The sequence below is a fragment of the Penicillium daleae genome, assembly GCF_028827525.1.
Source record: "Penicillium daleae strain IBT 16125 chromosome Unknown utg000009l_segment0_segment0, whole genome shotgun sequence".
NCBI classification, from domain to species: Eukaryota; Fungi; Ascomycota; class Eurotiomycetes; order Eurotiales; family Aspergillaceae; genus Penicillium; species Penicillium daleae.
The window spans coordinates 3,149,908-3,167,065 of record NW_026623157.1 but is presented as its reverse complement, the minus strand read 5'-3'; the positions used below and the strand labels follow the sequence as shown (position 1 = coordinate 3,167,065).

The 17,158-nt window shown below is 50.0% G+C and overlaps 5 protein-coding genes across 5 annotated transcripts; 3 read left to right on the top strand and 2 right to left on the bottom strand.

Annotated features, from left to right (window-relative positions):
• Nucleotides 1–1,499: 1,499 nt before the first annotated feature.
• N7458_012288 (uncharacterized protein) lies at nucleotides 1,500–2,917 on the top strand (the record flags this gene model as incomplete). The annotated part of the gene is made up of 2 exons (XM_056915670.1): nucleotides 1,500–1,710; nucleotides 1,782–2,917. 2 exons carry the CDS (start codon nucleotides 1,500–1,502, stop codon nucleotides 2,915–2,917), a joined length of 1,347 nt encoding a protein of 448 aa, XP_056760424.1.
• Nucleotides 2,918–3,049: 132 nt separating this feature from the next.
• Nucleotides 3,050–4,499, bottom strand: N7458_012287 (fungal specific transcription factor domain-containing protein; the record flags this gene model as incomplete). Its single annotated transcript, XM_056915669.1, has 3 exons — nucleotides 3,050–3,412; nucleotides 3,479–3,845; nucleotides 3,904–4,499. 3 exons carry the CDS (start codon nucleotides 4,497–4,499, stop codon nucleotides 3,050–3,052), a joined length of 1,326 nt encoding a protein of 441 aa, XP_056760423.1.
• A 1,354-nt stretch (nucleotides 4,500–5,853) lies between these two features.
• N7458_012286 (pyridoxal phosphate-dependent transferase) lies at nucleotides 5,854–7,272 on the top strand (the record flags this gene model as incomplete). Its single annotated transcript, XM_056915668.1, has 1 exon — nucleotides 5,854–7,272. The coding sequence occupies one exon, from the start codon at nucleotides 5,854–5,856 to the stop codon at nucleotides 7,270–7,272; it is 1,419 nt and encodes a 472-aa protein (XP_056760422.1).
• Nucleotides 7,273–8,050: 778 nt separating this feature from the next.
• Nucleotides 8,051–9,617, bottom strand: N7458_012285 (phosphoinositide binding protein ATG18; the record flags this gene model as incomplete). The annotated part of the gene is made up of 5 exons (XM_056915667.1): nucleotides 8,051–8,099; nucleotides 8,155–9,022; nucleotides 9,075–9,234; nucleotides 9,339–9,493; nucleotides 9,566–9,617. The coding sequence occupies 5 exons, from the start codon at nucleotides 9,615–9,617 to the stop codon at nucleotides 8,051–8,053; spliced, it is 1,284 nt and encodes a 427-aa protein (XP_056760421.1).
• Nucleotides 9,618–14,579: 4,962 nt separating this feature from the next.
• On the top strand, nucleotides 14,580–16,925 carry pps1 (tyrosine/serine/threonine protein phosphatase PPS1; the record flags this gene model as incomplete). Its single annotated transcript, XM_056915666.1, has 6 exons — nucleotides 14,580–15,336; nucleotides 15,391–15,477; nucleotides 15,534–16,430; nucleotides 16,507–16,627; nucleotides 16,690–16,746; nucleotides 16,799–16,925. 6 exons carry the CDS (start codon nucleotides 14,580–14,582, stop codon nucleotides 16,923–16,925), a joined length of 2,046 nt encoding a protein of 681 aa, XP_056760420.1.
• Nucleotides 16,926–17,158: the final 233 nt, after the last annotated feature.

Below are 17,158 nucleotides of genomic sequence, written 5' to 3'. Positions count from 1 at the left end.
AATGGAACCAGTGGCTGGTCATACCAGAACAATAGCGTCCGTCCAGATGAGGAAGATCAATTCCTTGGGCTCCTGATGGCTTGAGCTGAATACAAACGATGGGGTCATTTCGTGAACTTTGATCTCGGATCGGATCTCACCCGAACCTCGGATTCGATCCTTTTCTGCACCTTGTGCATAAACATGACTACCATAGCCACTATCTCGCAGAATCTGATAGCGAACCACTCGCGTCGGCAACAATCCCGGTGATGCGTCTTCAAATTGAAATCTTCCAGGTTAGTTTGAAGCAGTTTTAGGAGTTCAGAGGGCGGAATCGAACTCTGGGTTGGAAGTCTGCTCTCCGTATTGGATTCATCACCAGAACCTTAACCACTCGTCGGGATGGGAATCCACATCTTGAGATTTTCTCGGATCAGATTTTATGGCAAAGTCTTCACACACAGCGTTCGTACATTAGCGGAGACACGGCCTCACCCAGCCAAGATTAACTTTTGTGAGCCTGGTGATACTCTGTACTCAAACTCATAACATATCAAGATGTGTGCTTCTTCGCCATTCACGAGTGCAGATTGGGATCTCAGACCAAATAGGATCTTTCAAACTTCTGAAAAGCCTATGCTGGTTGAAACAAATTGCTATTGCCATTTTCATGACGAATCCGAGCCGCCGTGAAGCTTTTTTTCACGTGTTAGCGTGGTTCACCACAGAGCTGGAAGGTGACAGGATGGCTTGATAGTCCAGTGAGAAATGGGTGCTCGCTTTGGAGCTTCTCGAAACACGGGGAATCTTTCTAGAGGTGCTTGTGGCTCTGGGTTAGAATTATCGAATCCAGATGTACACAAGCGGTTGCAAAGGCGTGGAATATGGATGTAAGTGAGATAGACTGCCTGTTTTCTCGTCACAGCTCGATACATTCTTTCTGAGATATCATCTCCATCGCCTCGTCGATCAACGGCCCTGGATTGGTCTCGTTTTGAAGAAGCCGGCTACACAGAGATTCAAGGCTGAATCCATCTTATCAATATAAGATTCAAGTCTGGGATGCAGACGGCAATGGTGCTGAAAGATAGCATACCTGTCTCTTGCTTTCTTGCCGTACTACATGTTGCAAGATTCTGCTCGGATTTCGGCTTTTGCATTGAAAGCCGACTCTAAACTAACAAGTGGGCCCACCAACCGTCGGGTCTCGGATTGCAAAGAAATCGGGAATCACGTCCCATCAATGTCGGGATCACTGGTGCACTCGGCGTGTAAAAATTTTCATGGCCTTAAGTGGATAAATTATTTCTTCAATTGAAGCTTTTTTTTGTTCATAACGCTTGAATTTCCCAAAGACAGCATAAACGTGTCGAGGACAACCACGCAGGACGGCTACGAAAGCCTATCATTATTGCCTGGAACTGTCATTGCTACCAACTTAGGTACGAGGAACTAACATTCGGGTCAAATTGAGTTTGAGTATGCTGATATTCCACAGGTAGCTCAAACTTTGTACCATGTCATCGAATCTGCCGATGCCTTGCGCAATTCGTAATCTTCCAAGTCAAATACCCGCCAAGCACGCCGCTCCTAGTGTGGCAATCGAGATCGATGGAGAGAAGGATGGACAGGAAAGGACATTTTCGACATTGGACCTCATAGAGGGCAATGTAGTTGTAAGGGTGACTCGGGAGACTGTTTTGAGTCACGTTGATATCACGTTTGAAGGTAAATGCCTGCCCTTACCTTTCAAGTCGGCCAGGCAAGTGTCAATTGAACTATCCGCTAACTGCTTCAAGGTCTCTCTACAACATCTGCCAGTCGAGCAGTCTCATTTGTACCGGGCCGAAGGAAAACTGCGCACAACTTCCTTCGTCTGAAGCAACCAATCGAACAGCTTGAGGAAACGCGGTTGGTACCTGGGCAACCATATAAATTCCCTTTCTCTTTCATGGTCCCTGAAAGCATCAGTCCACAACAATGCGACCATTCGACCAAAGACCCCGAAGTGGAGCAGGCGCACACACAACTACCGCCCACCTTTGAAAACCGTGCCTCTAGATTTTGGGAGTCTAGAGGAGGAAGTTGGGCCCCAAAGGCTTGCAGAATTTCCTACAACATCCGAGTTGTACTCTCAAAGAGGTCTCAAGCTGCCATCACATCCCGAAGCATGTTGTGTGATGTTTCCCGCTCTCTACGAATTATGCCGGCCGCCAAACTGGCAAGGTGTATCGACTTCCCGACTTACTATCTGGTCCAAGAGAAGCAGTCCAAATGTCACTCTTTGGGAAGAAACCTGGGAATTCTCCAAGTAGTAGCTGAGGAGCCGAGACCGCTTCAAATCTCATCTACCAGCCTGAACAACATTTTGACTTCTGTGATTCAACTTCACATTACTTTCGACCCCTTAACAAACACTCCGCCACCTCAACTATGCAAGCTTAGATATAGACTGGAGGTATCCACATACTATGGAACGAGCCCATGGGAAGACTACCCGACAACAGAAGATATGCAAGGCTCCCAGACGGACCGTGAGGCATACATTACGACAATCCCTCTTCAGTCATTGAACCTCACATCCAGCCGGTGGGAAAAGCTGCCATCGTTCTATTCAGCGGTTGAAAAGTCGACGGACTCTGCTTCAGAGTATTCGGTCAGCTCATCTAAGACCCATACTCAACATTCATACACCGCTTCTGTCACCGTACCGGTCAATCTACTTGATGAGCAAGCACTTGATGAGCAAGCACTTGTGCCAACCTTTCACTCATGTCTTGTGTCTCGCACTTACGCCATTGAGCTTGCCCTCTCATACCAAGTGCCGTCAGCGATCTGCAGATCTACTATTAATCTGCGTATTCCGATTGAAGTGGTGTTTGGTAGCAGGAAATCTGGACTTTTAAGAAAAGGTTTGGGGGGAGGACGTGAGTGAGGGATGGGCCAAATGTGCTAGACCGGCCTCAAGAGGTGGATTTTGTGAATCAGCGTGTTACATCCAGACCGCTTGTCAGAACATTTTAGCACATAGTGAATCTGTATTGAGGTTTTAAATAGCACAATTCAATCATTGTACATTATCGGAAAATAGTGCAACGTTTATCTCCTCCAACGAAGGCCACCAATGTGACCACATGCCTTGCTCATGAGCATATGTGCTGACTTCATTCAGTAAATCATTGAGAGGTGCATCGAGATCGAGTGATTCCGAAGCAGCAGTTGTCGCCGGGGTATCTTCAGATGCTGATGGACCTGTCCCACGCTCCGCGCCTTCAATTTCTTGAATGTATTGATGTGACCTATCCACTACGCGGAATTCATGTATGGATTGATGTAAGATGTCAAAGTCCTTTCTTGACTTTCCTTGATATCGTGCTTTGTCAGAGCTGGCCCGTTGGTAAAGCAGAGATGCATGTTTGATGGTGGTCATCTTCGTTTCAAAAGGTTAGCTGCACGGAGCAGATGATGAAATGTAGCGGGAAAAAGGTTGACTCACCCAACTCTCACCGAGCTTCCATTCTCGTCGAAACCCTTCAAGATACTCAAGGCAGTAGTTCAAGTTTTCTTCTGCCCGGGGACTGCGACCCAGATTCATCTGAGGAAAATGAGAGACATACAAGTTCATATATGCAGCAGAAAAAGCGCAAAATCCAACGAATGGAGTCAGCATTTCCGCCCCGCACTCGGAAGATTCATGCAGGATTTTCGCAATATGTTCGGTTGCGTTAAACATTTCGAGTGCGCTTGCATCCCACCAGCCAGGAGGGGCTTCAGCTTGCAGCTGAGGGTGATCCACTGGCCCCCGAGGGACGGTCTCTGACGTCGGCAAGAACGGGAAATATTCTCGGTGAAGCATAACGGTACTGCACATCACAGGATCAGTATCCTTGGAATTCGCATATTTGGTGGGTGCAGACCTACCAAAGGTAATATATCAAATTAATGTATGTGAAAGATTCCCCATAGGCTAGAGCTATGTGGGCCACCACGGAATTTTCTGGATAGTGAAGCCTGTGATGTTGATTTTGGCGCCATGCCTCTAGGCGACTTCGGGTATTTGACCAAGGTGATCCAGGTACCCAAGGGCAATTTCTGGGAGCACACATTTCCGGCGCTCGCCGACCGTCATTGAGCACAAATGTCATCACATGTGTCCAAATGTCGAATCCTGCCACCAGGACCTCGAACGCCTGAGTAATATCCAAAAGATTGGAGTTCCTGTTCGGCAAAGTCGCGAGGCTCTGTTCCATGCTGCTCCTTTGCGACGCCGAATCTGTGCCAAAGGCAAACTCGACGGCAGAGAAGGGACGCAGCACCTTGATCTTTTCCATTTCAGAGAGAGGAAGCATTGGCGGATTGTACGTCCCAGAACTGATCAACCGTTCCATGATAAAGCACGCCCACATGGTCCGATTCTGAACTGCGGTGGTAATGGCGTCTTGGCTCGTATCTTGGCTGCCAGAAGCTAATGGATCAGCTGGATAGGGAGCAATCTGAAGACTATTGATTGCCTGCATGATTCTAACCGCAATTCCTTTGAATAGTTAGTCCCGGAAACACTTGGAGATTTCAAACGTTCAAGCCCTACCGCAGTAGATCCAGGCTCGATGGAATTCGCGGGATCCCCATTCGAAGAGTCCCATAACAAGGAGAGCCTGAGCGACTTGAAGCCTTGGCGCTTGAAAAGAACTATGCGACAGCATTTCCCGAGCATAGGCCGCATATTGCTCTCTCGACAAGAGAGTATCCAGGCCGGTAAAGCTAGATCGAGAGTAATAACATTGAGTCACCGACAGGATCGCTGCAAGTAGCGTTTTGGTGTCATTATTGCATGAAGTCTGAAACTCTTGCATAAAACTTGGGAGATGTAGGATTCCAAGCTCGGGAAACTTGTTCGTGAAGATATTCAAAGCCTTCAGAACAATGGCCGGTGAAAGGCTTACAAGGTGGCTGTCAACATCAACCCTATCTTCGCCATATGTTGGGGCATGACGTGGTGAATGATCAGGCACCTCCGAGTGTTGCAAATGGGGAGATGCAGTGAAGTCATGTCCACCGGAGGGTTGAAGGTTGGATACTGGAGGATCTGCCCTCTGGACTCGACGAACAGAATGTTTGAGAGTTCTGCTCTGAGGCCGGCTCAGATTGCAGTCTGGAATGCCGCTCCTTTGGCATTTTCGACAAGGTGCCTTTCCTGTGTTAACGCATTTGATTTTTGATCGCCTAGGATCAAAAAATTAAGTAGACAGTTCGAGTTCGCATGGACAGCATGACAGCTCTTACCGGCAGAATTCACATGAGAGACTCGAACGCATGATGCAGTTTGCCCTTCCCGGAAATTGACCCTTGCTGAATCGCTTCTCTCGTGCACTCTGTCGGAATAACGAGGCCGGAATTCGTCGGGAATGATCTTCTTGTGCAGACTGGACCGAGGTCGTGAGCCCAGCATGCTGAGTCATCCATTCTATGCGCCAGCTGGGAACAGGCAAGTTCTGTTTAGATGCATATCTACAAGAGGTGGACTACTAACTTAGCACATAGATAAGCCTCGCTTGACATGTTCACGGTAAATATTAAATCAAATTTTCAAGCGAAAATGAAGCTAGAAAATGAGGGTCCGTGCTCCAGTCTGCTTGCCTTGAATATGTTCGCCATCATCGGGTATCGGTTCTGAGCTTTTGCATTTTCAAACCCGAACTATCTGCTTGATCGGAACAGCCTAGGCTTTGCCGTCCCCACTACAAGCGGCAGTTGTAGATAAGATTCAGGAGATGAACTATTTAAATTGTGTCTCCAGTGTTCCCAGGTTGGTTTATTCAGCGTATAATTTTTATCATTCTTGTTTCTCAAACACCCTCGCGCCCTCTGACAATGGCACCTTCTAAAATTGACATCACCCACTTACCGTCGACACAATATGTCAACACTAAATCAACTCTTGACTCCGAGGATAAGGATCATTTGCTCCATCGCTCCTTTATCGATCCCCCGTCTCTAGTTGAGCGAGCTGAGGGTGTGAACCTATTCCTTTCCGATGGAAGGAAGATCATCGACGCCTGTGCAGGCGCAGCGGTAGCTCTAATCGGGCATGGAAACAAGGAAGTCCATCAAGCTATCGTCAACCAGCTGCAAAAGGTCAGCTATGTCCATACACAATCTTATACTACCCAGCCCGCGGAAGACCTCGCAAATCTCATCCTACAAGGAAGCCCACATGGTCTTGAAAAAGCTTTCTTCGTGGGAAGTGGGAGCGAAGCTGTCGAATCCGCTTTGAAACTTGCACGTCAATATTATTTTGAAAAGAATGAACCAGAACGGTTACATATCATCTCGCGCCGACAGGGTTATCACGGAAATACAATGGCCACCATGACAATTTCCGGGAACCTTGGCCGGAAAGTTCCATTCGAAGGATTCTCGTACCCGCATACATCGCAAGTCTCGCCCGCCTTTGCCTATCGGTATATGCAAGAGGATGAGACGGAAATGGAATATACCCCACGGCTTCTGCGCGAGATTGAAGACGAGTTCCTCTGCGTGGGTCCTCACAAAGTCATGGCATTTATTGCCGAGCCAGTGGCTGGATCTGGCATTGGTAGTGCCACTCCGCCTGCGGGTTATCTGGCTGGACTTCGCGCGTTGTGTGATAAATACGGCGTCCTGCTCATATTCGACGAAATTATGTGTGGTGTAGGCCGAACGGGGACCTTCTTCGCCTTCGAACAAGAGGGCAATGCTGTACCTGATATCATGACCATCGCAAAAGGCCTTGGAGGTGGATATGCTCCTATCTCAGGTGTTCTTGTTCACAAGCGGGTTGTTGATGTCCTTCGGCACGGATCAAAAGCCTTCAATCATGGTCATACATATCAAGCCCATCCTACCTCTTGTGCGGCTGCATTGGCAGTCCAGAAAATTATCCTACGAGATGGACTGATTGCTAGATGCGCCGCCATGGGAAAGATTTTGGAATCGATGCTTCGAACCGAGTTGCGGGACTGCTGGTCTGTTGGAGACATCCGCGGACGAGGGCTATTCTGGACTGTTGAATTTGTCAAGGACAAGAAGACGAAGGAGACGTTCGACCCGAGGATTCACTTTGGAGCGCGCGTTCAACAAGCTGCATTCGACGAAGGGGTTGCTCTCTACCCTTGCAGTGGAACAGTAGATGGTAAACGGGGTGACCATGTGATGCTTGCACCGCCTTTTATAATAACTGAGGAAGAGCTCAGCACTGTCTGCAAGGTCTTGCGTGAGGCTATTGAATCTCAGCAGCAGCTGTTTTCGTGAGGAAGTTTCGATAGATTTAAGTAGAACTAACTGAAAAGCCGCCATGAAAATGAATATACAGTATTTTCCAACCGTTAGAAGCATACTGAGAATGCAACTATATCATACCTCGGATTAGAGTCGGGTTCCTTCCAGAATGATACGTATTCGACAGTATAGTTACCTATTTGTGCTTGCAGACCAAGGCTCCATCTCTCGTCTGCATATAAGCCCCATTTCTGATGGCACTTTCTCATAGTGTGTATTAGAACAGCCAACCACTGCGCAAGCAGATATGCTCAAAAGCACCATCTCATTTCGAGATAATGGATATATCATTAAAGTAAAGCTACCAGCCTCAAAGTAAAGAAACGACCGCCAACGGCCAGATACCAAAAGATCAAAAACATAATTGATGACGCCAGAATAGAGAATTTGGAACGCTAGCGCTTGCAACGAGGGGAATAGTGACGGTAAATGAGAGTAAGAGAAGAGAGTCAGAGCGATACATGGATGAATGATGGTTCGTGGTCCATGGGAAGAAATCAAACAAGAGTGGCATATGTTTGGGGAGAAGAGCCTTCTGATAGGGTTGTTGAGTACAGGCTCTCTCCTCTTTTGCGTTGGTGGAAAGTTGGCCTTCAATAGTTTTCCCAGCAGCACATCAAATGAGGTCTAGTGCACAACAAAACGGCGCAGGGCTACCGTGATGTCACCTCAGCTGCGAGATATTACAAGAGCCACCGGTAAAGACTTCCTAGACTTCCTCGTTGGAAAGCCAGGGAGAAGAGCCCTGTACTCAATAATCCACCGTGGAATATCCCAGTCTATCATTGGAATCGGTGACCCTGAGTTGAAGGTCAGTACGACTTGGACGATATTCTAGCTTGGCAAGAAACTTACGAGTATTGCTTGGTGAGAGTCCCCTCTCCACCTTTCGACAAGTCGATGTTGAAAACATAAAAGTTCCCATCGCTGGTGACGACCATCACCTGAGGCGTGTTGTTACTCATAGCTACAACGCTCCTAAGCGGACCGGTATTCCCGTTTCCACCCGCATTTTGATTTGACCGGGGCAGCTTGAACCACGCAAAGTCTCGTGTGGGCTCCCACATCTCGCTGACTCCCTTGGGGAGATACCCGCCCATCCGTGCCGCCACGGCCCCGCCAACATTTTGAGATGTCCGACGAATAATGCCCAGTAACGTGCCGTTGTGCTTTCTGGCTGCCAGCTCGGAGGTGCTTTCGCCACCGTAATCGTCCTCATCCTGATGGCCGAACGGGCTGGCGCCGGAGTGAGAGTCGCGACCGACTGGAGAGTGGGCGGATGAGCCATCTGGCGAAGGGCCTTGTTGGGTCAGCTTGAACAGATGGATGGTCTCGGTGGATGAGGAGACACAAAGTAAGGTGGAGGTCGTGTTGAAGGACATGCTGTAGATGCGGGAAGGCATGGATCCACGTCTGAACTGATATAGCTTGTGGCCATCCGGGACAGAGAAAACACGAATGATAGTGCCTTTGTCAGAGGCAGTTGCGAGCAGTGTGCCATCGCTGTTTAGAGTGATGCAGGCGAGTGGGGAACGATGGGCTTCGATAACGTTGATGGCTTCTAACTTTACCGCATCGAAGATCAGGACGTCTCCTGTAGTGGGGGAGACATGTGATGTGCCTGGGGGAGCATGTGCGGGTTGTTTGACCGTGGCAGGGGCCTTCTGGGGTAGAGGGTATGCCATGTAGCAGTTGTCCGATGACGGCGCCAAGGCACAGATAGCTAGTGTGCATGAGTCAACCTAATCTAACAAATATTCCGAGTGATATCATACCATGTGGGTTTGGTGATGTATCAATCGTGGACAATAGTCCCATTGTCTGAATATCATAGAGGTAAATTTGATCCTCGAGCACGATGACCAGGCGTTTTCGATTTAGTTTCACGGACAGAACAGTGGTCGGGAAAGTCAATTCGCATATCGTGCTTTGACGCTGTTCAAGAGACAAAAATTCATCAGACAGGCTGATCCAAGGTTTTCTTCCGCATAGTACTTATATAAGGGTTGCTGCCTTGCGGGTACAAGCATCGAACGAACCTTTGTGTTCGTGATCTGCAATCGTCGCGGAGACAAGATAAGGGCGACTAATGAGGTCGAAAAGAGCATCTCAATCACGGCGATATTCCCCTCCTTCGTTTCATAGCTCTTGGCGAAAGGGTCGGTCGTGAATATGCGGAAACCCTTCGAGGTGGCTGGTTGACGTCAGTAAAAGGCCTCGAACTCGCACATTCAGTTGACATGAACAGGGTGGCTGGGTTGCTCACCAACAGCTAGGTAGCTGTAGTCCTGATTAAAGGTCACGAAATTCATGGCCATCTTGGCTGAGAGGCGTAATGTCACCGGAGTTTAGATGGGAGGAGCCGCGGAGGGGGTGTACTGTACCCCGCTTGGAGGAAGCGTGCCGGAGGTTTAGGTCACTGTGCCAGCTAGGAGTCGGTCGCCCGTCGCCGATGAATGCGTATCATAGCTCACACGCTTTAGATCTATGCGCAGCAAGGAAATAGTGAGGGAGTAGCAGAAGATGTTTGGAAGAAGAACCTTCGTCGTCGCAACCGAGTTGGCCGAGGCGCTTGGGCCACACCTTGATTGCCCACCGCCTCCAACTTATCGCTTTCCCCTTATCGTCACTTTCTCTGGGTAGCAGCATTACATATGAGCTGGGCCCGATATTTGTGTAGAGAAAGAGTATTTCTGGGATAAGATGGAGGAGCAAAAGAGCGCAAAATAAATTACTGGGCAGCTATAGATAAATCAATAGATTTGATCTACTGCATTGTCAGCAACAAATCAGCATAGCTGACGTTCCTTGCTTACAGGCCATCAACGTATCGCACGCGAACACGCGTCGAGGTGCTCTCTATATTAAGATAACTGAGAACCTCAGCGAGAGGTCAGAATTAGTCTTAGGTCTCATTTACCTATCCAGATTTGTCCATAACGGGTAGACTCTTACCCGTCTAAAACCTCTAGCAATGGAGACGCTGGTGATCGCATAGCTCAGAAAAGTATAGATTAGTTTCTATAGTGGTACATGATTACCTCGACTAATCTCAAGACAGTTTGATTAAATCTGTCCTATTCTCTACGAGATATGGCCTTGTTTTGTGGCCTTAGGGTACACTGGAGAAGTAACCCATAGCTCCAGATATCGTCCGACCTCTTAGGAATAGTAGATTTTGGGTGCGTATCAAAGATATTCCCATGTACATCTCTGAATATTGAAGGAAGCAGCCGTAGCTAGTGATCCACATAGCCTAGTAAATCTACGTGACGGTCTTTAGTCGCTTAAGCTCCTTACCTTCGGATGAAAATAATGACCATCCACCCGGACATTATGTCGACCATCATCCACATGCTGAAAAATATAACTTCCATTCAACCTGTCGAGAAATGCGATTCCTTCACATCATCCCGCGAGACACCATCTACTTGATATCTCTATAGAACCCCGCCATGGCATCTCATCTTTACGATGACGAAAATAGTCATCTGCTCCCACAGTAAATACGCCGAGACACCACCTTTCGCCAGCTACTGGTTACACCAGTGATAAATGCCTTTCCTAAGTATACGCATTAATGTTTCAGGTACGGCGCCGCTGACGTCTCGCTTAGTTTGTTTCAGCAGCTACCTGGTCTGCGGAGGTGCGGAGGCAAATCCAAAGCCAACATCGTCCCGGTTTCCGCGTTGCTCTCAACGCCAATGAAAAGGGAGGACTGAAGTTTATTGATTTCATTGGGTCTAACCCCCGGTTGAGTCTATTTAACATGATTGGTGAAGGTTTACAAGAGTGTGTGCAGATGCTGGACGGATTATGGCTCGCTCCGTGGTTCCGGGTGACAGGTGACACAGAAATCATGATAGCAATATGGGAGGGACTATCTAAAGCCATTCAAGTTATCTACACTATACAGACTAATCGAATAACTGCCTGTAGGAGCGCTGTTGCTAGCCCCGCGCCGTTGCTTATTAGCCACGTCGCCGGTTCAACCAAATGATCATCTGCGTCGAGATCGAATGGCCTGAATATTCTTTTGGTATACATTACACTGAGAAGATATGGAACAGGGGGGTGTAGAAGCATATCAATTAGCCTAAATCTTCGATATCAACGCAATACGCCGCGAAGATCATAGGCTGGCGAAGACGGGCCACACGGCTGCTACCCGCATCACACAACACCGCGCGACAAGATGTCGTGGTGTAAGAAAGTGCTGGATTATGCTAGGGCGATATCAACATAGATTACTTCCAACCAGAATAGAAAAGGCTCCAATATACAGGTCTTAGGTGTAAAAGCAAAGATTCTTGACGCCATTCTCGACGACGTTCATGCAGCAGGCCGCTAGCGCCTTGGATCGATCTGATCAGAGCAGCCACCTGGCGCCGCAAGGTAGGTAGAGAATCTTTGTACGAAATAGTGCGATAAGGGAGAGTTTCGTGGGCTGCGAGCATATGACCCTTGAACATGGGATATGAATCGTTTGCCACAGCATTGGTTACAGTCTAATCTCTCTACGGTATTCTATATCGTCTCCAATCGCGCAGTGATAACGGATTGACGATCGCGACTTCCCCCTAGACGACGAAACACTGTAGATCAGTCAACTAGCCCAGGGTGCATTTTCAGACCGACACTGGATGGTTCCGTTCCGGGTGATGTGGCATACCCAGTCCAGTCTGGGACGGCAAACGGCCCCATATCCGGTTCCGGACGAGGGTATGTGCGAGCAAACACTATATGTATTACTGGGATCGACGCCGTACATGTCATGCCTGTCGCAGTATAACCAAGGATCGGCGGCGGGGTTACCAGGATACTGATGGCTCTCAACCAGGCAGCGCCCGCTTTTGGTATGTGATGGCGCAGGGGTTTGTGATGATCCAGCCAATAAGTATGTGGATTCACAGGGTTGGGAACATGGGTGGTTTGGATGAGGGGAAGAGGAGGGAAGGATAGTCAGAAAGAAATGATGGGCTTGGCAGGGCCTGGGAGATCAGCCGAACTGTGGTTAGGATAGTGAGCGCCATGTGAGGGGCGGCAAGTCAGAATGACAGACGAGAAATAATACGGAGGGGATCATTCCCTAACAGTTAGACATCGTGGGATACGGCAAGGGTTAAACAGACGTGTACAAAGTATATCGTGTTCTGGTTCATAGGTTGGCCCTATAAACCACCCCTCCTGCAGTGCCACTTGGGACGACAGGCAGGTGTGGAATTACCTTGGGCGGATAATGCAGACATGGCCCGTCACTATTCGAGACAACGGGCATTAATGTGCATATCCTCGTCAGATGAGGTTCGCATATTCTGAAATACCCTCCCGTAGCCTTCGAGCTCATCTATGTTCGACTCGAAACGCCCGGTCGGGAGACAAGACAAGACGTTGAAATAATTTGCCGCATATCACGACCCCCACTTTGGGGTAATGTGGATCGCGATGGCGATCCGGGGTGAGAGCCCCAGCTCCTTGGGTCCCATCTTGAACGTTGAAAACCGGTCTCGATCCCCGTGTGAAGTTGAGTTGAGTGAAGAGAGTTTTTGCCTCGATGGGTCATGTTACAGTATGTCGTAACGCCGGAGTATTTCCCCCATTTCCCCGGTCGCCGGAAGCATAACTCACTGACGAGAGAATTTGATTGCCCAGATCGGTACCCGCCTCCATTCATATCAGAACCCAGGATTTCCGATATCAGACCGTTATCGCCGTTGTTATCCGGTGAATCAGAAGCACGAGCGTAAGTTGAGTTTCACCTGCTATCCACGGGTCTCGGGGGGAAAGTATGTCCGCCATCGCGAGAGAGAGAGAGACAGAGAGTGAGAGTGAGAGAGTACCGAGGGTGTGTCAGATTTCCAAGGATGGTGGATCTTGGTCGAGGATGTCAGCGCCAGTGCCAGCTGCTCGGGGGACGCCAGTGGCCGCAGGACTAGCGCGGGGCTAGTTTGTGTGCGGGGGGTTATCTTTCCTTTGTTGGGGCCACGAGACGAGTGAAAAGAAGAGGAGAGATGAGCCAAAAAAAAAAAGTGGAGTGGGAGTGGCCTCGGACGCACAGACGGGACTGGGCAGGGCCGAGAGCGAAGGAGGGGAATGAGAAGGATGAGAATGATGGGAACTAGGATCCGGGGGGGGGGGAGGTGAGAACGGCCGGAAGTTAGCAATCTCAGCGTCATCGGGAAAGGAAGGGCAGATGATTGGCCACGGGCAAGGGAGGGGGGTCCATGGAGAGTTGGAGGGGGAAGAAGTTCGAAGAATAAGATTCGGGGCCACGGTACTTTGGGCCAGTCCAGTACGAGAGTACTCCATAGGGAAGTGTATACAGTACAGTGGGTTACGGTACCGATCGCTCTGGTTAGGACTCGGCCTTTGGTCAAACACTTCTGAAGACTGATACTTGGAATCGAGAACTAAAGCTACAGCTACAGCACTGCTGGAGCTACTGAGCTACTGCGGTGGCTGCTCCTGTCGAGGGGAGGTGTGTGGAGAGGAGTGGGGTCCTCTGAATGGAGCCATGGGCGGGACCTGGGGGCAGACGATGACGACGATGAGAAGTGGTGATGATGATGATGATGATAATCATAAGAATTCAACACGAGGGAGACGATACTAATCAGCGACAGTTGACTCGAAGCTTTGCGAGTCCTGTAGATAGGCCCCATCGAGGAGATCCTACAGTGATTGGGTACCTACATCACTCTGTGGAGGTACATCCCGCTGGGGTATCGTTGTACCTCAACACCCTGTCCACGGCGTCTACTTCCACCTTACCGACCTCTGGACGATTCTCTCCGCTCCTCCTCTCTCATCTCTCTCATCTCTCTCTCTCTTCCTTGCTGCTCAATCCATCACCATCGCTGTAAGTCCTTGCTCGTCTATGTGTTCCTTACTCTTGTTCTCTCTCCTCATTGTCCTATCCTTCCGACCCATTCCTCCCCCCCTTGCTGGACCCTTATCTACCGTCGTATGACTGTGGACTGTATCAACTACCACCGTTCGCATTCTCCCACCATTCCTCCTCTTCCCGCTACTTTCAAAACTCTGATTCTGTAATCCCCCCTGGTCCATCTCTAACAAGCCCCGATCGCAGAATCAAGTCCCTATCGTGCAACTCAACAGAGGTCCTTATCTCTCCCACTCGCTCATCCTCTAGTAGCTAGCACTCCCAAAGGATGTGATCGGTGCTCCACTCGATCTCCACGGCTGCCGATACCTGATACAACGAGACCCTCCACCCACTTGCGATCATCCACTGTGCGCCTTTGGCCAGCCCATCCATCATGGCGACCGTCGTGGTTCAGCAGCAGCATGCGCTGCAGCATTCAACCCCGCCGCCCTCACCCATTCCAACTGCGCTCGCCATCCACCGCCGAGCCAGCCCAATCCCGAACAAGCATCTGCCAGTCTGCCCAACGGGGCCCTCACCATCAGAGTCGGCCTCCCAGGAATCACTAGGGTTCCGATCGACCCATGACCAGACATCCTCCCTCCTACATCCTCCAGAGGGCTTTGTGCGTCTCTCGCGCCCGCCATCGCCAACGATATATGCCTTGGATGGCGAGACCCTGGCTGCCGCACTCAATCACCAGGCGGCGCAGCCTCTGCCAGATCCGTCCCAAATGTTCCCCTGGCTGCATGGTCTGCATCCAGACAACCACCTGCAGTCGGGCTTCTTCTCCAATCGCAAGCGCTCGCTGCGCCGATCGCCCAAATGTTGGCGCGGCATCACGGTGGTCAAGCTCGGCGGTGACCTGAGCAAGGCGCGCATCAAGGGTGCCGTGACTGCCCAAGAGGTGGTCACTCCCTCGGCACGCTTCTTGATGTCTGATCCCCCCGAGGGCTTCTCGGTCCGGAACTTCCAGATCCAGACGGCCAAATTGGCTGCGATGTCGGATATTGTGGTCTATGCCGAAGATGGAGCGAGTAGATCTGAATTGCTTGCGCTGGCGGAGGATTTTGCAACCGCCCAACAAGCCTGGAGACTGAAGAATGACCCTGCCCAGGAGCGCCCGGCATACCATACCTTTGTTCTGACCAGTGAGCTGCCCCTTTCGATAATGGATGAGAATCACTTGACTCATGTCCCCATAGGTAGCTTTGCCGAGTTCGAGAAGAAATGCCCCACGATGGTGGCCATCGACTCCAATGGCCATTGCACAGGCCAAGTCATGGACTTTTGTAAGAGATTCTTGCACAACACGATCTCGGAGGTTCCATACTTACCTTTCTGTCAGTCCAATGGGAGCGAATCGAAATGTGCACCATGTCCCGAGCGTCAGAAATATCCGCCAATGTCTTCCTGGGACCCACTCCAGAGTATATTCTGAGACCTGAGGCGTGCCAGCCGCCGAAAGATGAGGCCTACGACCTTCTGATCGAGGCCAGCGATTTGGCCAACATCCCTGGCCCCCGTTTCTTGGGCATGATTGACAAACAACTCGAAGACTGTACTCAGCGCATGGAGTTCCCCTCGTCGGGGTCGATCGTTCTTCCCTCGGGAAATACCCGTGAAGTGGAGGATATCGTCAACACGATCCGTTGGATCTATTATCTGGCGAATCCTGAACAACCCGCCGAGGTGGTTGATCACGAGGGCGATGTCGCCATGACTCACACTGGGAAAAAGGCTCGCCGAGTGTTGATTCACTGTGCTGATGGGTACACTGAGAGCTCACTGCTCGCAGTCGCATATTACATGTTTGCCGAGGGAGTTCCTGCACCAGAGGCTTGGCTTCAGCTGCATTGTAACAAAAAGCGCAATTTCTTTGCTTACCCGACGGACGTCGCGTTCCTGAGCCACATCCAGCCGCGTCTTTTGCAGGAAAGTCCTGCCGCGAGGTCCATAGATACATCGTGCATTTGGGATCCTGACTGGTTCTTGAAGATGGATGGGTCCCTCCCCAGCCGGATTTTGCCGTATCTGTATCTGGGGAATCTCAACCATGCAAATAACCCGGACTTGTTGCGGGAGCTCGGCATCCGACGTGTTTTGAGTATTGGGGAGGCTGTCAATTGGAGTCTTGAGGAACGCTCCAAGTGGGGCAGTGACAATTTGATGTTCATCCACAATGTGCAGGACAATGGCATTGACCCGTTGTCAGAGGAGATTGATCAGTGTCTGGAGTTCTTGGGTGAGTTTGACAGTTTCTTGAGCCTGGACCTGGCCTGGTCGTTTGTTGTGGGTATTGATAACTGACGGGGCGGCAGGTAAAGGGAAGAGCGATGGCACAGCGACCTTGGTTCATTGTCGCGTGGGTGTTTCCCGATCCGCCAGTATTTGCATCGCCGAGGTGATGGCCTCGCAGGGCATGTCCTTCCCTCGCGCTTAGTATGTTATCCCCTCCCTCTTGTCTGGTATAAAATCCCACATCTGACCTCACTTCTACCTAGTTGCTTTGTCCGGGCTAGACGCTTGAACGTAATCATCCAGCCTCACCTTCGATTTGTGTAAGTCTCCCACCTCTCACTTCGCGTTCCCATCACTAACAACACTCCAAAGCTACGAGTTACTACAGTGGGAACAGCTGCAAAAACAGAAGCGTGGCATTCCCTCAAAACGCGAGTTAGAATGGGCAACCGTCTCGCGTGAAATCGCCCTCCTCAACAAGCCGTACTCAAGAACCTGATTCAGGCACAACACTAGCATATTTCGCAGCACTTCCACCGGAGTCTTGCATACATTACTCGAAGCTCTGACTGGATATGCCCGGTCTCGATATCCTTGACCCGATGTTCGTTTACCCGAGGTGATTCTCACTCGCACCTCACGCATGGCCGATTTCCATCATACCTTTCCTCTTTCAATTCTTCCCCGGCTATGCGAGACTTTTATTCTTTTTCTATGTTTGAATGATTTGCG